The sequence below is a fragment of the Phyllostomus discolor genome, chromosome 9 (assembly GCF_004126475.2).
Source record: "Phyllostomus discolor isolate MPI-MPIP mPhyDis1 chromosome 9, mPhyDis1.pri.v3, whole genome shotgun sequence".
In the NCBI taxonomy this organism is placed as follows: domain Eukaryota; kingdom Metazoa; phylum Chordata; class Mammalia; order Chiroptera; family Phyllostomidae; genus Phyllostomus; species Phyllostomus discolor.
Window position 1 is genome coordinate 91,591,797 of NC_040911.2, and position 26,688 is coordinate 91,618,484.

The 26,688-nt window shown below is 45.5% G+C and overlaps 1 protein-coding gene across 1 annotated transcript in view; it reads left to right on the forward strand.

Annotated features, from left to right (window-relative positions):
* TOP1 (DNA topoisomerase I) overlaps window positions 1–25,605 on the forward strand; it is an 87,305-nt gene extending 61,700 nt beyond the window's left edge. The window contains exons 10-21 of the mRNA XM_028523685.2: window positions 2,936–3,057; window positions 3,819–3,941; window positions 5,595–5,782; window positions 6,068–6,212; window positions 15,292–15,435; window positions 16,402–16,587; window positions 17,598–17,666; window positions 18,209–18,323; window positions 19,275–19,402; window positions 22,708–22,802; window positions 23,078–23,227; window positions 24,311–25,605. Coding sequence (XP_028379486.1) covers window positions 2,936–3,057; window positions 3,819–3,941; window positions 5,595–5,782; window positions 6,068–6,212; window positions 15,292–15,435; window positions 16,402–16,587; window positions 17,598–17,666; window positions 18,209–18,323; window positions 19,275–19,402; window positions 22,708–22,802; window positions 23,078–23,227; window positions 24,311–24,413 — 1,568 coding nt within the window. The 3' untranslated portion in view covers window positions 24,414–25,605. The remainder of the gene's footprint in view (window positions 1–2,935; window positions 3,058–3,818; window positions 3,942–5,594; window positions 5,783–6,067; window positions 6,213–15,291; window positions 15,436–16,401; window positions 16,588–17,597; window positions 17,667–18,208; window positions 18,324–19,274; window positions 19,403–22,707; window positions 22,803–23,077; window positions 23,228–24,310) is intronic.
* The last annotated feature ends 1,083 nt before the right edge of the window (window positions 25,606–26,688 follow it).

A 26,688-nucleotide genomic window follows, 5' to 3' on the forward strand; every position in this document is an offset into this window, starting at 1 on the left:
TTCTGATGCACATCTGTCCGCCGGCAGTGGCCTCAGGGCCATGCATGCCCGTAGGTCAAGGTAGTAAGTTTTTGTACTGAAGGTTTGGATCTTTCAAGTAGGTGACTCTGCATGCTGGCATTTGTTTTATAGAAGTGTGTTCATTAAAGGCCCAGCAATGGTCAGTCTTGATTGAGCCCTGATATCAAGGTGTCCGCAGTCCAGCAGGACTGTGGAGCCACAGTGACAAATGCCTGCACCAAATACACATGCTACCCGGTCGGTGTTCGCCAGGGAGCACGGGGCAGAGCTCCGTTTGCCCTCCCAGTGGGTCATTCCTGGAGACTCTCAAGTGTGACTGAAAGCCGAAACTCCACAGAAAAGAAAGAGCCTAGGACCTTGAAGAAGACAGTCATAATACAGTTATGTATTACAATACAAATACAAAATACAGTTATTCTGTAGCCATAGTCTGGGTTTACTGAGAGCTTTAGAAAGGTCAGCGGGTAAAGCCTTGTCTTGGAGATTCAGAGTGATTTGTGGGGAAACTAGACTCCCTAGTCTTCGGGTTTCTCTTCTGAGGATGGGGAGCCATGGCCTGACCTGGTCAGGTGCCTCCTGACCAGGTACCTCCCCCCATTCTTGCCCAGTCCTATGTCACAAGATAGGAGCTCCAGCTCCAGGGCTGTAGTATTTTCTCAGTCTTTTCTCTGGAATTGATTTCCTTTGATTACATAAGCTCCCACTCTGCAGTGAGTCAGGAAGTCACATTTGTCTTACTAGTTCCTATTGGTTCTGTAAGTCCTGCCAGCTCTCCAGGGAAGAGAATTCTCAGACTCCTTTAGAAACCTGGCAAGGAGGTGGGGCACGGGCTGGCTGCAGCAGGGACTTGCCTCTAAGAACCTCCAGTTTTCAGCTCTGACTCAGCAATTTTCTTCTTTCTGAGCTCAGTCTTTTCCTAAGAGCACTGCCATTGCCAGGAACCTTCGAGTCATCCTCCCACCACCTGCTGCTGGGAGCTGTCATTTCATCTTTTGACGGCTCATCTAAAACATGAGGTGTCAAAATTGCTTCCTCTACGGGGACAGAGTTCAGTAAAATTGCCCCATGAGTCTCCAATTAAAAGGAAATACCAAACAGACCTAAGAACAGTTCACATTCTTTCTTGCCATTTATTTTATTTCATTATTTTATTCTTGGTGATTTAATAGTTTCCTTTATATCGGAAGCATGTTACAACTTTTCTGGCAACTCTGGATGGGGAAGATCTGCAGAAGTGCAGAAGACCCTTGAAAGCCAGCTGCTCATCCTCTTTCCCAATGTCTTCTTCCAAAGACTGGAGCTTGGGAGGGTGGGAGGGGGAAACAGCGCCACCTGTTGGCCTTTTCAGTTACTTGGATTCCAAGCAGGTTGTGTGTACCACAGCAGTTTCAGTTTTGTGCTACAATTCTCAACATCCCTACAGTCAGGGACAGTAACCTCCGAACCACGAGATGAGATGTCTTCTGAGTCGCTTTTTTAAAAAAATATTTTATTTATTTTTAGAGAGAGGGGAGGGGAAGGGAAAATGGAGGGGGAGAAACATCAGTGTGCGAGAGATACATTGATCAGTTGCCTCTCCCACACCCCCAACTGGGGACCTGGCCCACAACCCAGGCATGTACCCTGACTGGGAATTGAACTGGTGACCTTTGGGTTCGCAGGCTGGGACTCAATCCACTGAGCCACACCAGCCAGGGCTGTCCTCTGAGTTTTGAAATGACTGGATTTCTAATTAAGTTTTAGTTTTCTATAATAAATGTGGAAATCCTTGGTGAATTAGTAGTGCCTATGTAATAACAAAGTAGTGGTATATTATTTAACCTAATTTTAATATAGCCAAATTATTTTGCCAAGAGTGATGTTGTAAAGTTGGATTTTTGAGAAATAAATGGAAATGGGCCCTAAGAGTACTGTTAAAAGTATTCTATTTGAAAAGTAGATTCAACTCCCAAGTACTTCTCCTTTATTATAAACTACTTAAGGTACACACAACCCCAAGGCCCCATTCAGATTCACTTAACGCGGTATAACATCAGGATTCCTTCAGAAGGGCTTTTTACTAAACATGCATTGTGCCAGAGACGGCGGGGACCCCGTCATCCCTTGTGTTCCAGACAAGTCCCGATTCCCCGAGTGAGGCTGCCTCACAGTGCCAGTGCTCCTGGACAGCTCGCTCCACCCCTGGTGTGCACACCAGCCGCTGGGGGCTCGCCGAGATGCACTTGCTGGTGCAGCAGGTCTGGGTGGAGCCTGAGGGTTTGCATTGCTAACAAACTGAACTTCCACCCGATGTCAACGCTGTTGGCCTGTGAGCCACGCTTTGAGTAGCGAGGTTGCAGAGGAAGGCCTTACTTGAGACTTTTGATACGGGATATCTGGGCTTGCCTGCTGTGGATATATTTTTTTATTCATACTCCACCCACCTAACTTGAAAGAAGAAAGTTGCCTATTTCTTTTCCCCACAATTCCTTTCTTCCACTCCCTGCCCTATCCTTCCCTCCCCTTCTTGAACAGAAGCTGCTTAGCTTAGCAGTGGCAGGAGTCCCTCTGAGGATTTGATTTTTAAAAACCATTGAAGAGGTGTACAGGACCCTGCTTGCTGAAAGGAAAAGGAAGAGTGACTGGGCCTCCCCCAGGTCATCCCTGTCCTGAGCAGGCACCTGGGAACAATTTACTGACATAGTCTCCAGAGAATGACCCAGGTAAATATCTGCTGAAGAGAAGGAACATTTATACAAGTAGATGTAAATCAGAATACTGTCTTTTGTTGTTGTTGTTACCGCGTGCCACCACACCTTTATGTACCTTGCGCAGGTAAACCGCCATTGAAGCAGATTTCTCCAGAGCTCAGTGTTTGCACTCAGAACATGAATACTGTACCTCATTTTTTTTGGAACCACTTTTTCTTTTCTAGGTAAAGTCATGAAGTTGAGTCCCAAAGCAGAGGAAGTAGCTACATTCTTTGCAAAAATGCTCGACCATGAATATACTACTAAGGAAATATTTAGGAAAAATTTCTTTAAAGACTGGAGAAAGGTATATGTATTAATCTTCTAGCACCTTGAAAAAGTATTGATCAACTACTAAGTAATACACTCTAATTTTACAAGAAATCCCTGGATATAAAATTTGAGTTCATGAATTATGTTACTTTTTTTTCCTGTTCATTTACTATACTATATAGGGTTTCTATCCAATGAGAGTGCTTACACTTTTTCCTCCCACCTGTCATAGGGTTGCAGGAGGGAATGTATTACATTAGGCCCAAACAGAGAACCTCAGGTCCAGCTGAGTGAGGGAGAGCTCGTCCCTGCGGGGCGGTGCTCTGCTGCTGCCATTGCGGAGCGATGTCAGTGTGGTACCCCAGGCCCTCTTGGTTCTTGCTTATTTGCTTTAGGTACTTTCTGCTCCTGAAACCACATATCCTGTATCTGCCTAGGTGGTTTTAAACAGTCTTGTTACTCTCATTCTGGATCATGTAGACAAAGGCTGAGCTGAAGTTTACATTCTTAATAGTTTTGGAAATAAGATTTAATAAATGAACAGAGAGACTGAAAATGGGACGATTTCTCTCGTTTCTAAAATGAATAACATTTGCACGTCTCTCCAGTTGTGGCATTCATGTGCCTGGGGGATCTCGGTGACAGGCCAATTTTTTTTTCCCTCAAAACTCACTAATTTAGATTAACTTACCTATTAACACCTTTGACTAAAAAAAGGGTGCTTTGCTATCATTGCAAGGAAGCCTGAGGGCTTATTAATGTATTTACCTTATTCTTCTATTTTCTTTTGACTAGGAAATGACTAATGAAGAGAAGAATACTATCACCAACCTAAGTAAATGTGACTTTACCCAGATGAGCCAGTATTTCAAAGCCCAGTCGGAGGCTCGGAAACAGATGAGCAAGGAGGAGAAACTGGTACTATTTCTTAAGCTTCTGTAGGAGTTTGGAATATTGATTAGTTCATCCAGTTTTCTTCTTGTTCTTACAAGACAGCTTTGACTTTTGTACTCAACACATGGTTCTGCTCTAAAGATTTAGGGTTCTCAACCTAGTGGAGTCTAAATTTTCTTTGGGGTCTTATGTTGACTGAAAATTATAAATAAGCCCTTTGTTAAATGTCTTTTAAGAACTCTGGTGCTGCTGACCTAAAAACCAGACAGTCCAATAATACAGGTTTTACAGATCTTCCCCACAGTAGTTCCTGGATATTAGAGAGTTCTGACAGATAAAACACTACTGGTCATGCACCTCCCTGTGGTTTGATCTGTTTACACTGGAACCCAGCCACACCGATTTATAGTCACCTTTAGCCTTGACGAGCCCGTTTCCTGAAGGGTCTTTTCAGTATCCAGCTGGGGCGTGATTTTCTTCTAGAGCATCAGGAGCCTGCCTGCCTTTGTGAAAAAGTTGTACTGGAACACAGGCGCCTCTGCTTATGCGTTGTCTGCGGGTGTGCTCATGTGACAGACAGAGTTGAGTAGTTGTACCAGAGACCTTATGGCCCTCAAAGCTGAAGTATTTTCTATCCAGGAAAAGTTAACCAACCCCCAGTCTAGAGGAGTGCAGGCTGGAGTTTCATTCTTTCAACTTGGAGGTCCAGAAGTTAAGAATTTAAGAAATCCTTTGCACTTCAAAGCCCGTAGTTTCAATATTTTAAAAGACCTGCGTGTTTACTAGGTATTTCTGTAACTCACTGTTTTATGGTGCCTCTTTGACCTTTGGCTTTAGAATGGTGAGTTTCTGTGAGAATGGTAACTGCATCAGACTTCACAACGTTGGCTTAGTCTTCCCGCCAGGACTCGAGATGAGTGAAGCTTGGTTTGTTACTCACGTCGGTGGAGTTTTTAAAGTCGAAAACCACCTTGGTGTTTCGTTCTTGGAGTGTTGATCCAAAGATAGGGAGGTGTCGTGAGTCTTACACTGTCAGAGCACCTGCCGAGGGCGCCTGCTGCCTGCTGGTTCTCAGCCTGGCCCCACACAGGGCAGCGGGACTTCGTTAGATTGGGCTGCTGAGTATAATAGTGAGTGAAGAGGCAGCAGGGTCAGGGGGCTCCACATCCCTTCCCACGCCTGTTTGGGGCGAGGGTCCCAGCGTGCCTCACCGCGGATCTCAGAAAGGCTCCGTGGCAGGCTGGTTCGGGCTGGAGAACCCGGGTGCGGCGCCCTCCGACCAGACGGCCCTGGAGCCTGTCGGTGCGCGTGGGGCGTTGGTGGGAGGCCCCGTCACAGAGGCTCTGCTCCGTCCCCCACCCGGACTCTGCTGAGCAAAACGGTTGGTTTTTGAAGTTACATTTTAAAATACCGAGGCATGTTTATATTCATAAATATGCATCCTTAAAGATGAGAGAATCAGTTTTGAATTTCAGTTGAAGTAAATCCTTGTAGGTAGATCTTTAGGGGACTATTGTCACGTTTAAGTTTGAAAACTCTGTCAGAGGTTTTTCCCTTACTGAATTCATTTCTTAGGAATTTTTAGACTTTTCTCGACCTCTTCTCACACAGAGATAAGAATATGAGTAGAGAGCAGACATTTGGGCCCATTTTGACTTGTTCCTTGCTATCTTCCAGAAAATCAAAGAGGAGAATGAAAAGTTACTAAAAGAATATGGCTTCTGCATTATGGATAACCACAGAGAGAGGATTGCCAACTTCAAGATCGAACCCCCTGGGCTCTTCCGCGGCCGGGGCAACCACCCCAAGATGGGCATGCTGAAGAGACGGATCATGCCGGAGGACATCATCATCAACTGCAGCAAGTGAGTGCCCCACCCCCGCCCCGCCCCCGCCGTTCCCCCTTGGGGCCAGAAATGAAATAGGGGCTTCCCTTGTTGCTAGTGGCAGGGCACGTATTGCACGTTAGAACCAATGGGGGCAGCACGGTGTTCCCACTTGTGGATCCCCCCGTGTTTTCCATGTGTTGACTGAGGGGAGGGAACCTGGACATCAGAGCTCAGTGGATTTGCCCACATCAGGTCATGAAAGGTGAAATTGTTCCTCGCCTATCCTCATTTCACGGCCCTCCCGTTTGGTTATTTCCACAGAGATTCCAAGATTCCTTCTCCTCCTCCAGGACATAAATGGAAAGAAGTCCGACATGACAACAAGGTCACTTGGCTGGTCTCCTGGACAGAGAACATCCAGGGTTCCATTAAATACATCATGTTGAACCCCAGCTCACGAATCAAGGTAAGGGGTGGCTCCGAGCAGCCCTAGTCAGTGGGGCTGGTAGTCTCTTGGTACTGAAATGGAATGTACTCGGTCTCTGGAGTCACTTGGACAAATTAAAACCCTTCCCACAAAAAGAAGGCAAGTGCTTTCGTGGTTAACGTGATCTGGTGGCCTCCCTAAAATGTTCCTGTTTTCTGCGTCTCGTTGCAGTCTTACTCATTCACAAGCATTTTCTGAAATCCCAGTATGCTCCTGGCACAGTGTATGCGTGATGCTAGGAATTGGGTTGGTAAATACAACAGAGGCCCTCTCCACCTTCATGCTGCTTACTACCCAGTAGTCAGAACGTGATGAAGAACGCGGTAAATAAATGTGTGTCTCCTCTCCTCGCCTCTCCTGGCTCTGAGGAGGGGAATGTAATTACTATGAATCCAGAAAGATGTAAAATCTTACCTACTCTGACTTCCCAAGGTTTTGTCTGGGCAGGTCCCACCGGGACTGTGTGGGATAATGCACATGAAAGCATGGCACGAACTGCTGTATATCCACGTGTTGTTATTTGTCCCTGCTGTGATTGGAGGAGAAAACGGTTCTGGAAGGGCAGTCAGTTCTTGTTAGCCAGCTAGGCGCACCCTGCTTGAGGAGTCCCACGAACTTCCTCCCCCAGGTACACTGCAGAAATGGGAACAGCAGCCTTAAAGACAGATGAGCTCCACAAGAAAACAGTCACGGGATTAGTTCTGCGTAGACCATCACTGCTGGTGTGCGAGGGACTGGGACGGAAGACCTTCTTATCCTGGGTTTATAGGTCATTAGACCTTCGTTGAAACGGGAAAGCCACTAAGCTTACTAGGCTGCGAATCTTAGTGAGACTAAAGCGCACATTTTCTAGCTTACAGTCCTGTACTCTAATGAAAACTACCCATCTCTGTGTTTTCTTCACTTCAAAAATGTCACTTTTTCTAGTGTAGAGTAAGTCTAGAGTCAGAGAGAGAAACCTCATGGTGAGCAAAAATCACCTGTGTAAAGAAACATGTTGTATTCCCCTCTGAAATATCACAAGGTAAGAATTCAGTTGTATTAGAGGAAAGGTAAATGTCAGATGGTTTAGACAAATAAATCAGTTATTCTCTGCAGTTAAGAGATCAGAAACAACTTCATGAAGGAATTCAAAGGAAGATATGGAAGGATTCAGGCCAGATCTTCAGACATTTTCTTAAAAATTTTTTATATTATCCTAAATAAGAGGCCACTGGGTTTGAAAGAGGCTGAATTCCACCAGGTTTGTGTTTTAGAAACTCGTGACATGGTTGATCATTCTGTCTGCCGTTGCATGGAGACTGAGTTAGACACAAGAAGTAGAGAGACCAGTAGGAGGCTCGTAGTACTGCAGGCAAGAAATGGTGATAGCGAGAACAAGATGAAGGCAGCGGGGAGGGAGAGAGGCAAACAGATTCCAAATACATGTGCAGTGTGTACTCTTACTCTTGGAGTGTGCTTGTGGGACCGTCTCTGAGCATTGCAGCCCTTGCTAGGAAAGCCAAGTGGAATACTTCAAGGGCAGAGCGCCGGCCAACCTACTGTAAACACTGTCCACGTAACTCCTAGGCACCATAGGGATTTGTGCAGGTTTCTGGATGGTGATTAGCAGTTGTGAACCTAGAAGTTGCTCAGCGTCGGCCCTGCCTAGAACCTTGCACCCAGGACAGAGTGTCTGACTCTACTCGGCCGGGTTGGAATCCTAGGAGCCAAGAAGAGAGTCAAAGGCGTGGCAGGTGGTACTGTTGAGGGAAAATGAAATGTGATTCCTTCAGCTTTCTATCATTCTTCCTTGGCTCTCCCACTTGGCAGAACAGGGAGATCTTCAGGGGTCTGGGCGTGACAGTCCGTGAGTAGTTTTTGACTGCATAGCCAGCAGGAGAGGTGCCCCTTTTCTAGATAAAATAGAAAGATAGGAGCATTACATGTTTCATTTTCAGTAAAATATTTCAAATATACAAGAACAGATAATGTAATGAACATGCATGCCCACCGTCTGGATGTGTCAGACCTGAACTTCATGTCCTGTTCAACTCCTCCCTTTCATAAAAAGTGTTCAGATGGACAACTGAAACCCCATGTGTAACATTCACCTCCTTCCCTGGAGATTATGGTACTGAATTTAATGTTTTCACTGTTGTGTGTAGTTTCTTATTTTTGCAGTATATTTGTGTGTGCATAAACAATGTGCAGTATTGTTTTTAAGGTTTAATTTCCAAATAGGCATGTGGTTAAGATCATTCTGAAACTTGTTAATTTCACCCAGCTTTGGTTTTGAGATTTCATTATCTTGACATATATTCTAACTTATCCATTTTTCTTCTGTAAAAAGTACCCGATTATATAAAAAACTGCCCACTGGTCAGACAAGTAGGGTTGTTCATAATCGTTTGCTATTGTGAACTGTGCTGAAATGAACACATTTTCCGTGTGTATGTGGGTGAAAACTCCCCTCAGAGAGCCTTTACATTCCAGATTGTTCTCTAAGGCTCTTGAGCCTGGTCACATCCCCACCGTCCCCACAGAGCGGCGTGCAGGTTCCTTCTCCACAACCTGGCCAGCACTTCCGGGGTTTTGGTTTTTTTATCTTTGGTCTTTAATCCACCAGCATGTATTTTCATGCGTGCTGTGAGGTTGAGATCTAATGTTTTTTCAGATGAATAACCATTTGTCCCAGACACATATAGTCGTAATAGCTCCTATACCACGTTTCTACATGCACGTCTGACAGTTTCTGTGCTCTGCCCTGTTTAATTCATTTCATTTACTTCTCCTCTGCCAGCACACTGTCTCAACTGCTGTAGCTTTGTCACGTTTTACTACCGAGTGGAACAACTTTTCCGCATCTCATTCTTCTGCGTTGTCTTGGCTCTTCTCAGTTCTTTGCTCCTTTTTATTAATCTTGAGCTAAATTTGTCAAGTTGCAATGAAGACTTGGGTTTTTTTTTTAGCCCTTACACGAGGCTATATTTACTGATTTTTAGAGCAAGAGGAAGGGAGAGAGAGAAACGCTGATTTTTATTTATTGATTTGGGGGGGGGTTGGAGCAGGAAGAGAAAGAGCAATTTGTTGTTCCACTTGTTCATGCATTGTTGGCTGACATTATATGTGCTCTCTGACCGGGACTGAAGCCTCAGCCCTGGCGTGTGAGGTGGCGCTCCGACCTGCTGAGCGGCCCAGTCGGGGCCTCGCTGGCTTTATTCCCAGACATTGACACAGGAACATCCTCTAAGTCTTAACTCCTTATTTAGTTCCAGTTCTTATACCTCATATTTCTTTTGCTTAAGTTAATACTTTTTATTTTTTTTTAATTCTCAAGCCAAGTATATGTTTTTGTGGATTTGAGAGAGAAAGAAACATCGATTGGTTGCCTCCCATATGTGCCCTAACCAGGGATCGAACCTGCAAGCTAGGTATGTGCCCTGACTGGGGATCAAACCCACAACCTTTCAGTGTATGGGTGATGCTCCAACCAACTGAGCCACCTAGCCAGGGCTACTTTTTATTTAAAAAAAAACAAACAAACATAAATAAAAAACCCTGCATGGATCCATAAAACTCCAACAATCTCTTTAATTGACAAATATTTGATTAATTTCTATACTTAGTAACTTCCCTCTGGGTTTACTTTGTTGAAATACACTTTACTGTTTCTTTAGTGAGGATCCATGGGTGGCATATTCTTCTTTTGTTTACCCCAAAGTTTATTTTCATCCTCATGACTGTCTTTTGTCAAATAAAGAATGCATCTTTATAACTGGTGATCCGTGGTTTCACTGTGCTGTATCTAAGTATGGACATGCTATTATAGATACTCAGGCCAGACTTTCAATCTGAGGACTAATGTCTTTCTTTAATTACGTTTTACTGATTATGTTGTTACAGTTGCCTTAACATTTACCCCTTTGCCCCTTCCACCCAGCAGTCCCCACTCTCTCAGACAATCCCCCCACCTTTGTTCATGTCCATGGGTCATGTGTATAAGTTCTTTGGCTACTCCACTTCCTATACTGTGCTTTACATCCCAGTGGATATTCTGTAACTATCTGTTTGTACTTCTTAATTCCCTCGAGTCTTCACCCGTTCTTCCCACACCCCTCCTATGTGTCAACCTTCTGGTAACTAACTTCTTTTCTCTTGCTTTGAAGAGTCTCTCTTTATCTTTAACCTTTGGCCTTTTAATAAATGATGTGTCTTGGAGTGGGCCTCTTTGCATCCATCATAATCGGGACTGTGTGCTTCCTGGACTTAACATGTCTATTCCCTTCACCAAATTAGGGAGTTTTCTTTCCCTCTTTTTTCAGATAGATTTCCAATTTCTTGCTCTTTCTCTTCTTCTGGCACCCCTATGAAGTGAATATTGGACCTCTTGAAGTTGTCCCACAGGCTGTTTGTACTGTCCTCATTTTTTTTTTGGATTCTTTTTTCTTCTTGTGGTTCTGATTGGTTGTTTTTTTTTATTATGTTCCATATCACTGATTTGATTCTCAACTTCATCCACTCTACTGTTGTTTCCTGATAAATTTTTCTTTATTTCAATTAGTATATCCTTCATATCTGACTAGATCTTTTTGATGCTGTTAAGGTCCTCACTAAATTCCTTGAACATCCTTATAACCAGTGTTTTGAATTCTGCATCTGACCTATTGTTTATCTCTATTTCATTTAGCTTTTCTGGAGTTGTGATCTGTTCTTTCATTTGGGCCATGTTTCTTTGTCTCCTCATTTTAGCAGCCTCCCTGTGTCTGTTTCTATGTATTAGGTAGAGCTGCTTTGACTCTGTGCCTTGGTAGTGTGGCCTAATAATGTAGTAGGTGTCCTGAAGGGTACAGTGGCACAGTCTCCCCTTTGCTCAAGCTAGGTACTCAAGATGTGCCCTTCATGTGGGCTGAATACACTCTCCTCTTGCATTTGAGCCTTGATTGCTTTTGGCAGATCAGTGGGAGGGATTTATTCAGGCCAGTCAGTTGCAAGGACTGACTGTGACCACTGACCAACAGCCTCCACCCTCCATGGAGGATCGGCTATGGAGGGGCGGAGGGTGGTGGCGCTCTGATATGGTCTGTAGTTGTCCACTGGGTGCACTGGTCCTGGGGTTTCCTGGGTAGTTCAAGCCAAGGTAGTCTTCTCCCACCTGTGCTTTGCCTAGAACCACCCTGCCTAAGCTGTAAAGCAATCTGAGATGGCTGCTACTTATACTGGGCTTGGAGATTCCCAGATGAAGCCAAGTTTTGACTCTAACCTGGCTGTGGTTGGGGCTCATTGAAGCTAGCTGTTGCTTGTTTGATAGGATTTAGGAGCCAATATCAGTCATTCTTAGGGAAAAGCAGCTTGGGTGGGCCCGTAAGTTGGGCGGGTAGAGCCTCTGTGGATCTCCAAGGTGGGTCGCACAGTGTTAGCCAGGCTGATGGAGTCTCAGATTTGGCACTGGCGTACCAGCTCTGTGGTGGGAGGGCTCAGCAAAAGGACAATGGCCTCTGCTTATCCTGACACCAGACATGTCAGTCTCTCCGTGCATGCCACTGGTGCCTTTCAAGCTGCTACCCCAGTGCTGGAGCTCAGAGGGAGTGAGTCTGAGTAGGGGAGTCCATGTGTGGGTTCTTTAAGAGGAGCTGCTTGGGGCTCCAGCAGCCTCGTCCACCAACTCAGTCCCCACTGGTTTTTGCAGCCAGAAGTTGTGGGGACTTACCTTCCTGGCACTGGAATGCTGGGCTGGGGGGCCTGATGTGGGTCTGGGACTGTGCTTCTGAGATACTTCTCCCAAGTTTTTACCCACGCAGGTGTGGGGCCAGCCTGTTCCACGCCCTCCCTACCAGTCTGGGTGGATGTGGTTTCTTCAATTCCGTAGTTGTCAGACTTTCATCAACTCTATTTCTGACCATCCTGAGTGATGACTGTTCTGTATTTTACTTGTAGTTTTGAGTGGTTGTGTGAGGAGGCGATCCATGTTTGCCTGCATCACCATCTTGACCAGAAGCCCAAGGACTAATGTATTTTTATTGTAGAAAACTCTAAGCCATTATTTGTCCCACAGCCTCTAGACCCTTCCTTCCATTTGCTTCCTTTGGATTCATACTAGATGAGGGTCCAAAACTAGAAACATCCCAGGGGTCCATCAACATAACAGATAAACACATTATGGTATAGTCAGACACATTAGGGATAGTCTTAGAGTAGACCATATTACCAGCAATTAAAAGAAGTGAGCTGCTAATAAATGGAACAACCTGGATGAATCTTAAAAACACACTGAGAAGCCAGACATAAGAGTCTGTACTGTAGGATAACCATTTTTATAATCTTATGGATTAGGCAAAGCTAATTCATGGTGATGGCAGTCAGATGAAAGGTTCGGTAGTTGCTCATTGGTGGTTAACTGGGAAGGGGCATGAGGGAATTTAGTGGGACGATAAAAAATACTCTGTCACGATGGGCAGGTGTAGTGGGCCAAAACTGACTACGCCGTACACTTACATATGAATAACATGAAAGCTTTGGAATAACACTAATAGCTGGAAAAAAGTATTTGAATAAAATATAAATTCTCTGCAAATCCATAATAAAAGGGTAAATATGGTTTAAAAATGGGGACGTATGGACAGGTGTTTTTTTTTTTATCTTCAGACCATAGTTTGTCGTGTCTTTTGTTGAAATGATATATGTTTGGGATTCAAAAAGCCATTCACTTCTTCTTTGGTGCCCTGCACGGGGACAGACTCACATGGGGTGCACCAGGGGAGTGAGAAATAACGAAAGAGCCACTTAATATTGGCAGATGTCATTGTTCCCCAGCACAAATCTGAGAACAGGGTCCGCTCACCTCCCACTTTGCCCTCCTGAACCCAGATCCTGACCGCACTGACCCACTGTGCTTATCGGGCAAGCGGTTATATTAGAAGGAGAGAGAAAATGTGGTGGGCCCACTGGTTTAAAATAAAAAAATTACCCAGAGGATGCTTTGTATAACTAACCAAATTGGATTCTTGTCCACTGGAGAGGGCTGACTGAGTAGGGGAAGAGGACCAGGGGTTAAAGGCAGCCGCTCTGCAGTGGACACCTTGTTTTACTGAGGGGGTTTGGATAAAGACCTTGCTTGGAAAATCAAAACATGGTTTTATTTTTTAGAAATATTCTGAAAGAACTATTCAAGTGCATTTCACTCTCCATGCTGTTCAGGGACCTGAAGGCGGCAAGGATAAACACCCCTCCTGGAGGCCGCCCTCCCCTACTAGAACTCTGTAGGCAGGGTGGCTCCTGCCCCCACCTCATCTCTGTCTCCCGCTTGCGGGAATCCTGGGGCCTTGTGCCAAGAGCCCGACCCACACGGGAAGGAAAGTTGGTCTTGGGACATCCTCTGTGAACGAACTGTTTGTTGGGTTCATAAGCCTTGTTTCAGCGGCATGACTAAGAGACTGAGGAAATAAATTCTGCACGACTTTGAGGAGTCAGAGCCTGGCTTTGGCGGGCCTGTGTGCCCTAGAGCAGGGGACCCTAACCTCAGGGCCCGTTAGGACCTGGGCTGCACAGCAGGAGGTGAGCTTGCGAATAATGTGCTTGAATCATCCCAAAACCATTCCCCACCCCCACCCCCCAAACCGGTTCCTGGTGCTGTAAAGGTTGAGGACCTCCGCCTTAAAGTGAGAGGAGAGAGCCCACTCCTGAGCTGGAGACTGTTGCTGCAGACAAGCCCTTGGTGCCCCGTCTCGTGTGAGTGTGATGTCGTGGAGACATATACTGACTGGTACATAAGGACAGCTTGTATCACACCTTTTCTTACTCACTCTTAAATGTCAAAATGTACTTCAGAAAATCACTGAGAACTTTTCAGCTTTTCATTGTCAGGAAACAGAACTTACTTAGATACTTCTTCTGTGTCACCGAACCACTGTTGTACACCACCCACCCACAACGTGGAGTTACCAAAGCACTTTTTTAACCAAACAAGTGCATACAGCCAGCTCTCTCCCAGCTGTGGGAGAGTGCTGGCGGCCCCTAGCGCGTCCGGGTAAGCCCCCATCCCTGAGCGTTTGTTAGGGGGGAAAGGATATTCTTGTTCCACGTACCCCGCACGCCTTCGTGCTCAGAAGGACAGTTGCCTTAACCACAGTCCTCAGTCCTCAAGGACCACATGTCTGTGTCATAGGCAGACACGGGTAGAATCGCTGCGCCTCTTCTTGATGTGGGGTGGAGGAATTAAGAGCAGGGACTCTTGGGTTCTTACATTTCACTCCTGTGTTCATGTCATATGGTCTGTTCTAGGTCTTGTAATACTCCCTGGGCTTTTTAGGGATCTCAGATAGTATTTTTCTTCCTTAACCTTCCTCACTTAATACTGTTAGTCCTTGCTAGCAGAAATCTCCCATCCCTGTTGACTACAGCCTTGTCACACTCTTCTAAAAACCTTTCATTGGCTTTAGAATTCAGTTTTAAAACCTTCACAGAAAGCTCTAATGTTTAAAAAGAAAAGGCTTCCCTGGAACATTGTTTCCTCGGTCTAATCAAGAATACTTCTAAATGCAGGAGTTCAAAAACAGTGAATAATTATGGCTGTTCCTAGAAATCATTGTGTTCCTTTGTCGTTACATGCTGTAACGTTTTTAAACTCTTTCTTTGGTTCTGCTTCCGTGACAGCTCCCTCCATCACACTGTAGATGCTTGCCTTGAACTTAACGAGCGTCAGCTCTAGTAGGAAACTGCTCTTGGGTCATAGATTCGGCAGTAAAGCCACAATGGGGGGTCTCACACCCTTTGTGGTGACAAAAGTCAGCGTCTGGGACGTGCCAGGTGGGCTTTTCCCAAAGACATAAACACTTTACAGGATGAAAGCCAGAGGCTCTCGTAGTCGTTAGAGCCAGGTGTGCTCGACAGTGAAGGGGGGGCAACATGATTTCTCCCTAGGGTCAGTGTCCTGCAATTTCTCTTCAGTACTCTTCTTTTTCTACCTTGCTTTAAGCTCAAGTTCCTTCTCTTCGGTTCCGAGTGCTGAACTTGGATATTTAGAGTCTATCTTTACCCCACCATCCCTAAGCAGTCCACCTTTGGGGCTGGGTCTTTGCAGGGTGAGAAAGACTGGCAGAAATATGAGACTGCCCGGCGGCTGAAGAAGTGTGTGGACAAGATCCGGAACCAGTACCGAGAAGACTGGAAGTCCAAAGAGATGAAAGTCCGGCAGAGAGCGGTGGCCCTGTACTTCATCGACAAGGTGAGAGTGTCCTGTCCCATTTTGTTCAGCCTCACGGAAGCATAGGGAGCGTTTTCTCCTCTGGGCCCCGTGCCAAGTCCTGGGGAGGTGGTGGCCGTGCTGACTCGGTGTCTGGTCCAGTAGGGAAGGAGCGGGGTGCGGTCAGTCAGCACCTGCTGCTGTCCGAATAGAGCCTGCCTCATAAGTAGGGTTTGCCTGCGTCTGCATGTGCCAGAAATACTGTGACATTTTTAAACTCTTCTGTGAGCCACCAAAAATGATTTGACATCACAACCCAACACCAAGTGTATTGATGTTGTATTTATGTTATGTATTTATGTTCAGTTATGTATTTATAACTGAAACAGGAGTTGCACAGAACAATGCTTTAGCTTTCCTGTGAGTAGTGAATTCTGACATTTTTCTGTTTCATGTTGAAAAAAAAAAGATTGTGACACTTAAAGTTGGTTAAACAATCTGCTAGTGTATCACAACTACAGTTTGAAAGGCAGTGTTCTGGACATCAGTTTCTTGGTGTTTAGGAGAAAAAGATTTTGTGTGTTTTGTTTTTTACCAGTTTTGCACTGCTTATATTTGGGCACAAATTCTGAGTTGTCTCAAAAATAAAGGAAAATTAAGAGACTAGCTTTTTGAGTCTAATTGCCACGACTAGAAACACTCTCTCAGTTGCTGCTTTAAAAAAAACAACAGTAAGTTTCTTCCTTTCTTGCATTCCCATCTGAAAAGACAGAATGAAGAGAAGCTTGGATTTATAGGGCAGTTCAGTGTCCCCATGAGTCTCCCTACTTCATTTGATAGGGGAAGAAGCAACAATGCAGAATTCAAAATTCCCAAGCCTTGCAGACTAATGCTCTGTTACCAAGGAGAGTTGGAAGGCTTCTGATTTGGATTTCCTAGCAATCCTATAAGATTCAAGTTTCTTCATTTATGCTTATCTTTTTTCCCCCCTCTCTCCTCCCTGGACAGCTTGCTCTGAGAGCAGGCAATGAGAAGGAGGAAGGAGAAACCGCAGACACTGTGGGCTGCTGCTCGCTTCGCGTGGAGCACATCAATTTGCACCCAGAGTTGGATGGCCAGGAGTACGTGGTAGAGTTCGACTTCCTTGGGAAGGACTCGATCAGATACTATAACAAAGTCCCTGTCGAGAAACGAGTAAGTTAAGGTGGCCTCTTTTTTATCCAGCCGCCCATTCATTCAGCAAGTGTGTTGAGTGCTTTTTGTGTGCTCTGTGTGTGCTGGGCGCTAGAAAAAATGACTTGAAAGAGAGGGGAGAGGTGTTCTTTGGTGTCCTGTGTACCTCCTTCCAGTTCCTGCCCTCAACTCCAACCCCGGCACTACCTTCCTGAGGATGAGGGCCGTCTCGCATAGCAGTATTCAACAGAGGATGCTGTGGAGGTGTGCCCCGGGGAAAAACAGCATGAGACTTAATCCACCACGTCATTTTGATGGTTTCATTGCATTTCTGTACTCCCTGGTCCTGCTGCACATTTGTCATCTGTAGCTTTACTCAAGTTCTCCCCAGCTCCTGACTGAGTGAAAAGGTAGCCCTTTGGCCCTTAGATCTCTGAGCTCGGTGCTGAAGAGGGTATTGCAGCTTGATGGTTCCCCCCAAATATTGGGCTTGAACCAGGGACCTACAGAATACTGGACCCCAGTAATCCAGCCCTTTAGTCCGATGTGTAATAAGTACTTAGGCTTGGCTGGCTGTGGAGCTACTCCAGATGAAAGAGAGCTAAAGGGACCTGACAGTTAAATGCAGTGCCTGAGCTTAGATTGGACTCCACACTGGCATGGGGCGCAGGACGTCATTAGGTCGGCCGACAAAAGTGGAATGTGGACAGTAGATTAGGTAAACGTAGGTGTCAGTGTAAATTTATGAAGCCGATGAGCACTGTGTGTGTCGGGAACACCTGCACCCTGTGTGAGCACCCCTGGTGCTTCAGAACAGGTGACTGATAGGCGCACGCATGTGCAGAGAGGACAGCGAGCAGACAGGCACACTTGCAGGCGGGTAAATCAGGTCGTATGTTAACGGCGGGTGCACTTGGGTGAAGGACATGAGTGTTCCTTGTGTTACGGGGGACTTTCTTTAAAAGTTGCGATTGTTTCCAAAGTGTAGATTTTAAAGATAATGATAACTGAGCTCTGCTTATTTCTTTCAGGTTTTTAAGAACTTGCAATTATTTATGGAGAACAAACAGCCTGAGGATGACCTTTTCGATAGACTCAATGTGAGTGGACAAAGTGCACTGGGCTGAAGAGGGGTACAGCCAGCACCTCACAAAGCTTTTAAAGGGGGGTTTGCCTGGAGGTGGCTTGGGCTCTCCCTTCAGCGTGTCTTGTGGCGTCCTGTGTGCTCTTCTTCCCCCGGCGCACGGTGTATCCAGGGCCAAAGCCCTGGGACCGAGGCAGACAAACCCTGCCTTCATCCTCCCCTGACTCCTGCAGAGCCTTCCCTTCCCTAGGCTGGATGCCAGCCATCTCTGCTGGAGACCCAAGGCCTGTCCTTGATGTCTGATCAGGGAAGCTGTTAACGGAAGAACCAATTTGCTTTATCAGCCTGCTTGAGATTGAAGTACTTCTTAGGGCCGTGTCATGAAACCCTATGTTCTGGAATTCTCTTCCCCCCCTTTCTCAGCCTCCCTCTGGCAGAGCAGGAATGTGGCAAGTCATGATTGCATGGGCGTCTGTGGCCCAGAGCTTTCCAGAAGGGGCCGGAGTGTATGGCGTCTCCCTGAATCCCAACATCCTTTTTTTGCTTTATCTCATCCAGACTGCTATTTTAAATAAGCATCTCCAGGACCTCATGGAGGGCTTGACAGCCAAGGTGTTCCGTACGTACAACGCCTCCATCACGCTACAGCAGCAGCTCAAGGAACTCACAGCCCGTAAGTACCACTTGGCCACACAGGGCCCACACCCTGCAGATACGGTCCACTGTCCTTGTTCAGCTGAGTCCTAGATCTGTTCCACTTCCCTCCTTAACTTTGGGACCGGAAACTTCCCCCTGTGTATGCTAATAGAGAGGGAAGGCTCAGTTTGTATAAACATAAAATCAGTGCTATTTCCCCATTCCCACCCCAGCTTCTAGATTCAACTTTCGGAGTGCTGACAGGGGCTTTCTTCTGCTTTGAAATGCCTGCATTTTCTGTTTTATATGTGTGATGTAAAAGCTCACAGAAGACATAGTGCTGTAATGTCCTGTTAAGTTGGAGAGAGTAAGGTTGTCGTGGTTACTAAAAAAAATATCAGAGCAAATCCTTCCCTTGAAGTTTCTGTCATTTTTCCCCCCTTAAGAGTAGGTAGTATTCTAAACAGCTGCAGAAGGTATCACCCAGATCTGCACGTTTTCCCTGGAGCCCTGTTATGCCAGATTCCCACTGTCCTCTATAAATAGGTCAAATGGCTTTAGAATACGAACCAGAAAAGCCAAAGATGGGCATATGGAAGGTCAGTATTTTAGCATAGGATGAAGAATGAGTCAAGTAAGAACATTCCTTGAATAATACTTTTTATTTTACTTTGCAACATTATATTACCCCGGGATTTCACAATGTAAAGCTCACGGTCCCTTTGTCTCACCCTCCACTGCAGGCCTTGTCTGTCCCAATTCCCCGTTGTCCTCAGGTTACATTGAGTGGAGAGATTGCAGAGGCGGGCACTGCAGCAGGCAGATGAGTGTATTGACTCAGATTTGACCTTGTGGCCTGGGGAAACTTGAGTTGTTCATCCAAGGACACAAGGGGTGGTAACATCGTGAGGGCACAGCACTGAGGAAGGCACATTGTGTGTTCGCTTGTACGGACTGACTCTTGTCTGCTGTCACGTTTTCTGTACAGCGGATGAGAACATCCCAGCGAAGATCCTGTCTTACAACCGTGCCAACCGAGCTGTTGCGATCCTTTGTAACCATCAGAGGGCGCCACCCAAAACTTTTGAGAAGTCTATGATGAACTTGCAAACTAAGGTATCTTGGGTCTGGATGGTAGGGTGGCAAAATGAAGAGAACGGTGTCTGCGGTGGGCTGATCACCTGAAAACGAGAGGCACTTAAATTCCAGCCTTCCAAGCAGGGGTATCAGAAGGCCAGTTCTGAGTCTGTTCTGGAAGAAAAGGCCACGCTAAAGCTAAACAAGTGGAACTATGTGGTAGTTCCCTGGATCAAGATACCGAGTATCAGGTGCCCCTTGTTCAGGTGCTCACTCTGTGGACAGGTCTTCGTTGGCCCTTTTGAACAGCTAAGTTTGAGATACCCTCTGAAGTATTGCTGATAGTTGTCCTTATTATACAAGAGGATAATGGATATAAATAGAGTCTTCACAGATCCTTGCCACAGCCCCGAAATAAAACTGTTTCCAAATTAGATTGTTTCAAATTGAAAAGATGATGCAACTGACCATTCCCCCCACCCCCCAATTCTAGCACAACTTTTAATTTTTACACACTCCACATGAATCCCGTTTCCTGCAGCTCTTCATCACACAAGTTTGGAATACTAGGGATAAGGTGACGTACAAATAGATGTGCCTCTTTTCCTCCCTCCAGCTCTGCCTGGTCGTGAGCTTTTAAGCCACAAGACACTTAACATTTGATGGGGAACAGTTTTGTGTGAGCAATGGCTAACAGAACCAATTCTCTCATAATGGGTTGGCCAAAAAGTCCATGGTGTTTTCTCCATAAAATAGAACATACATTTTTCATTTTCACCAATAGCTTCACTGATTTGGGTATTTTGAGCATTCGGCTCTCTCCCGCTATTGGCTTCAGGTATGGATAGAGGCCAGGGGCGCTGCTGAGCATCTTCCAGTGCATAAGGCAGCCCCACAGCAAAGGATGATTTGGCCAGAATCAGTAGTACCGTGAAACTTTGCAAACCACTTTTGACACAGTCAGTCAGTCAGTCACAGCACATTTTCCATACACTGCACAAACCTTTTTTTCTGCTTCAGTCATATTTTTACCTTTCTTGAAATAATAAAGCATAATATGCCAAAAATGTTGCATATTTTCTTCCATCTTCAATTTTTAAATGGCTACACAAAAATTCACCAATTTGGGGTTTTTTTTTTTAATGCTTGCTGATATGACAGCTGTCACAATACAACTTAACAAAATTATTTTGAATGAAGTTCACTGCTAGAGCCATGGTATGGAAAATAAATAAACAAACTTAATGGCCAACCCAGTGCTAACCCACAACGAGAATCTGCAGATACTCATTGCAGACCAGACACATAGGGTTACAAAGAAAACCAATTATCTTAAAATATACTTGCCAAACATATATTAAAGTCTGACGTGGTGATAGATGTACTTCCTTGTTAACTTACTGAGATCTTAAGGTGGTTCTAATACTCTGTAAATTTCAGGATAGTGGTGAATATAAATGACACTTCAATATTGCACTAATTATGATATGAAAATTACTGTCTGTTGCTGATAATATAGGTAATACTGGTATTACTATAGTTTGTTGCCCACATAATTGAAGGAGAGATAATGAATTTCAACTAGAGGTTAATGAAATCACAGATGTGATTTCTTTTTTACCCTGTACTGGGACAGCTGGAGTTTAACAGCTGCTATAGAGTGAGACCACATACAGGTTTTCAGGCTCATGTTGACATTTCATTCTGTTGAAACATCCTCAAGATAAATGCCCAGGAGCAGGACGTCTGGGTCAGAAGATACACACAACCTGCAGTGAGTGCCATCCGGCTTTCCTGACGGGAGGCACACGGCCATAGCAAACGAGTGTGCGTCCATAGAGCTCTCAGGCCCCTGTGGTCGGCAGGCGAAGAACCCTGCAGACCACCCTTCCTAGCAGCCTCCGTTTGCTGTCACTCTGTTAAATGGCGGTCATCTGGTATCGTTTACACCCCTCTCGTTCTGAGCCCGAAATAAAAGCATGAATATTCAGGGGGTGTTTACCTGACTCAGGAGATCCCTCCCTGGAGCATGAGGAGGTCTTTGTTGACCTCACTCTGGAACCACTGTCTGGGCAGCCCAGGCTGCCTGCCAGGCGAGCCCTCTGAGCCCAGGGACGCTCTCCTGTGTGTCCACAGAGCACACACACGCCCCTGTTTGCCGAGTGAGTCAATGGAGTCTTTGACGCTTTGGGAGCGTTGACGTAGCCTGCCAATTGAGCGTCCACAGAAATGGTTAAGAGATTGTGGTGTGTTGCATTTCTAGCTGAAGAAGAATCTGGCTAGTGGTGTCTGTGATGTTGTGTATAGAATCAGTTCCTTCAGCTTGCCTTTAGACAACATAAATGCTGGGAGTAAGCCATTCATAGTAAAATGCATTTAATGATTGTCTCACAATAGTAGCCTCTGTTTCCAATGTGGGGCTGGGTATCTCTAACAGACAGTTCTAGGCTGGGAGCAGCAGCCCAGTGTGTTTGAGTCAGGCTGTGTGTGTTCTACAGGGGTGCCCTCGACCTCACAGGTTAGCACAGTGAGCGGGTCAGGGGTACTGCCTGCTGCCATCCTCCAGCAGGAACTCAGAGAAGACCTGGGTTCTCAGGGGTGCTTCCAGGGCTCTGTCAAGCAAAAAAGGCTGCAACTCCATGAGCTTTATTTGGAAAAAGAGCTCCAGATTTCTGTTTTTGAGGAAAAACGAATTTATTTCCCATCTCAGCTCCCTCTCCTTTTGAAAACAATGCCAAGGCAGGCCGTGCCATGTACCAGCTTGGAACAGACTAGCTGACCTTTTAATTGCCATGTTTTAGCCCCTTGGATATTCGCTTCAAGCATCGTTTTTCTTGAGAAGCTGGCAGCTCCTTCCCAGAGTGCTGGCAGAATCTGAGGAGTGAGTGGAGCCCAGCAGATGGAAGGACCCTGTCTCAGCTTCATAGAGTGTCTTCTGCGGTCGGTATTCTCGGAATGAAGGCTGCAGCCTGGCACCAGTTCCATTTGCCAAACAGCTGTCATCTGTAGCCCTCCGAGGTGTCTAAAGCCAGAGTGATCTCTGGAAGATTAGCACCCACATTCCCAGGCCCAGTGGGTCCTTTTCCCTGAGCATCTGGCTTATTTCTTGATGGGGCACCAAAGAACATAAATGGCCAAACAGCAGCTGAATCGAGCAGTCCCCATGCACCTACTCAGTGCTTACACGAAGCTACTCCTGGGTGTTTTACCTGCCAGACCCCCCGAGAGAAATGGCCTGCCGGCCTGGTGGAGACCACATCCAGGCTTCAACTTCTCTAATGTGGCTGTTCTTTTCTTTTGGGGGGCTTTTTTAATTCCTAAAACTGACGTTCTTCCCCACCCAGATTGATGCCAAGAAGGAACAGCTAGCAGATGCTCGGAGAGACCTGAAAAGTGCTAAAGCCGATGCCAAGGTCATGAAGGATGCCAAGACCAGGAAGTATGTGTTGGTGGTGGGTGAAGCTGGGGTGGCTGAGAAAGGCGTGTGCAGTATATGTGCTGCTGGTGTGTGGAGCTGGGGGTGGCTGAGAGAAGAGTGTGTGCAGTACGAGCCAGGTGCCCCAGGGCCCCAGTCTTCTAGGGTTTCTCAGTGATGTCTTTTGGGAGTCTCTGTCTTGGGGCTTCTGCGTTTACTGGCCCCTCAGTGGCAGGGTGGTGTGGCAGTGTTCTTGTCTGGAGACCAGGCCTGGTCCTTGATGACATCCATTCTCCCAGGGTGGTAGAGTCAAAGAAGAAGGCCGTGCAGAGACTGGAGGAACAGCTGATGAAGCTCGAAGTTCAGGCCACAGACAGAGAGGAGAACAAACAAATTGCTTTGGGAACCTCCAAACTCAACTATCTGGACCCGAGGATCTCAGTGGCTTGGTAAGCATTGAGCCCTTTGCTGATGGCTGGAGGAGGGGGCGGGGGTGTGACAGCACCACGCACTTCCAGTCCTCTGGGAAACCTCTGCCAAAATTCGGATGTGCACACTTCGAAGGCAGTCGAACATTCATTGACTGTTGAGGTGGTCCTCAACAGTCAGTGCCCTACCTTTGAGTGTGTTTATGTCTGTTTTAAAATAAAAAGGCAGGTATAGTCCCCATCCTTTAGGGAACTTTAAGAATGGAAACTCTTTGCCCATATTAAAGGAAAAATATAAAAGAGCCCTTCACTTTAGCCAAAGAAAAAAAATTAAGATTTTATTTATTTTTAGAGAATGAGGGAGAGAAATGTGCGTGGTTGCCTCTCCTGCACCCCCTCTTGGGAATGTGGCCCGCAACCCAGGCATGTGCCCTGACTAGGAATCAATCCAGCGACCATCTGGTTCACTGGCCGGAACTCAGTCCACTGAACCACACCAGCCAGGGCTAACAAAATGTTTTAATGTTTTTTTTTACAAGTGAAGGAAGAAAGGTAGGAACAAGGGAGGGGAGGGGGGACAAAAATGAGAACAAAGGCAGGTAAATTTTCTATTGTTTGCTAACTCCTCCTGTCTCCCACTACACACCCACACCGTCATTTTTAAAAAAAATCTTAAAATAAGTAGGTTTTTGAAGATGCTTATTAGTTACCTTGAGTTGCTAAGTTCTGGACCTAAGTGAAGGAATCACCCCCTGTGGCACCTGCTACTCTGGGCTGTGGTTTCCACACCCCTCCTGTGCCCAGTTTGGTGCTCGGGGATTGGTTAGCTTGAAAGGCATGTAGACTCTGGAGCCAGGCTGCTTGGGTTCAGTTTTCAGCTCCATGCTCACTCTGCTTGGGAACACAACCGTTCTGCCTTAGTCTTTTCATTTGTACATCTGTAGTAGTGCCTACTTTAGAGGTAATGGTCAAGGTTAAATGAGTTGAGCACCTGTATTCTCATTCTCACCAGGCGGATGTGAAGGAGAAGGCACCCAAGCCTCTGGCCCAGGTCTGGGCCATTGTTCCCAGAGACACTGATCCTTCTTTTTTCGCTTGTTGCAGGTGCAAGAAGTGGGGGGTCCCAATTGAGAAAATCTACAACAAAACCCAGCGGGAGAAGTTTGCCTGGGCCATCGACATGGCTGACGAGGACTATGAGTTCTAGCCAGTCTCAAGGAGCAGCTTTCTATGAAAAGGAACAGTGTGGTTTGGGGAAGATGGATAAACTGTGAGCCTCGCTTGCCCTCACACCGAGGGAGGGAGGCGGCAAGTCTTAACAAACCAACACCTTTGAGAAAAGATAAACCTGAAGATATTATAAGGGAGAGCTGAGCCAGTTGTCCTATGGACAACTTATTTAAAACTATTTCAGATATCAAAGTTCTAGCTGTATGATTTGTTTTGAATTTTGTTTTTATTTTCAAGAGGGCAAGTGGATGGGAATTTGTCAAGAGTTCTGCCAGGCAAATTCACTGTTTCACTGAAGCATTTGGATTCTCTTAGCTACTGTATGCGAAGTCCGATTATATTGGTGCGTTTTTACAGTTAGGGTTTTGCAATAACTTCTATATTTTAATAGAAATGAATTCCTAAACTCCCTCCCCTCTCCCCCATTTCAGGAATTTAAAACTAAGTAGAACAAAAACCCAGCGCACCTGTTAGAGTCGTCAATATCTATTGTCATGGGAATCAATTTTCATTAAACTTGAAGCAGTTGTGACATCCGCAGTGTTTTGGTTCAGACACCTGTTCACAGAAAAGCATGATGGGAAAATATTTCCTGACTTGAGTGTTCCTTTTTAAATGTGAATTTTTATTTCTTTTTAATTATTTTAAAATATTTAAACATTTTTCTTGATCTTAAAGATCGTGTAGATTGGGGTTGGGGGGGATGAGGGATGAGTGAGTCTAAGGATAATGAAATAATCAGTGACTGAAACCATTTTCCCATCATTCTTTGTTCTGAGCATTTTCTGTACTCTTCCAGATATCCATCTTTTTTCATTTTAAACCCCAGTCTTTCACTTGAAATATTTTATTGTACAAAAAGTTCCACAGGTCAATAAATCTAGAGGAAAATGAGTCTTTGGTCCAAAAAAGAAAAATAATCAAGATTTTAGGGCTATTATTTTTTTCTTTTGTAATTGTGTAAAAAATGGGGAAAAAACATAAAAAGCAGAATTTTAATGTGAAAACATTTTTTGCTATAATCATTAGTTTTAGAGGCATTGTTAGTTTAGTGTGTGTGTGCAGAGTCCATTTCCCACATCTCTCCTCAAGTATCTTCTATTTTTATCATGAATCCCTTTTAATCAACTGTAGGTTATTTAAAATAAATTCCTACAACCTAACGGAAACTTAGTGTCTGCCTCTTTGTTACCCCGGGCCGCAGGCCAGAGTGGGGCTCCGGGGCCTGGACTCGGTGTGGGCTGTGGTCTGGCTGCTCAGCTCCCTGCCCAGGAGTCCTGCTGCCAGGGGCATGGGTCCCAGGCAGCCGGAGCCCGCGCCCCCAGATAAAGGCAGGCCCAGGGAGTAAGGGGAGGTGCAGAAAACCTGCAAAAGTAGATGGGGTGCAGGGACTACATTGGGTTGGCCAGAGGGTCTGTTTAGTTTTTTCCGTAAAAGAAACACTTTTAATTTTTACCAGTAAGTTTATTGATTTTGATAATTTTGAGTATGTTGGCTGTCTCCTGACATACTCAATTGATTGTTTTCGATTAATGTCTCACTCACTATCAACTTCAACTGGCCTGTGGAGCATCGTCCAGCAAGGAATCTTCAGCACGAAACTTTGCAAACCACTTTTGACACGTTCGATGGGTCACAGCACCTTCTCCATACGCTGCACAAATCTTTTTGCATTTCAGTTGCATTTTACCTTTCTTGAAATAATAAAGCATATGCTAAAAATGTTGCAACTTTTTTCAATATTAAAATGGCTACACAAAATTTCAATTTTGATGTGTGTGTTTTTTAATACTTTATTTTTAGGGAGGGAGGGAGGGAGAAAGAGGGAGAGAAACATAAATGTGTGGTTGTGTCTCATGCACCCCCTACTGGGGACCTGACCTGCAACCCAGGCATGTGCCCTGACTGGGAATAGAACTGGCAACCCTTTGGTTCACAGGCCAGTGCTCAATCCACTGAGCTACACTAGCCAGGGCTGTTTTGTTTTGTTTTTTTAAATGCATGATGATGTGACAGCTCTCACAATACAATCTAACATTTTCTACATGAAGTTAAAGACATCTCAGTGCTACTATAACCATCTTACAGAAAGACAAACTTTGGCCAACCCAATAGAAGCCTAGTGTGGGTGATGTTTATGGAGTAGGTATATGAGGGTGGTGTCCCTTGTAGCACAGGTTCCCCCACTAGGTGAGTGTTCTAGGAACCCATCTGTACCAGTGCACAAGCTGGGGGTGTGAGAGGCTGCATTT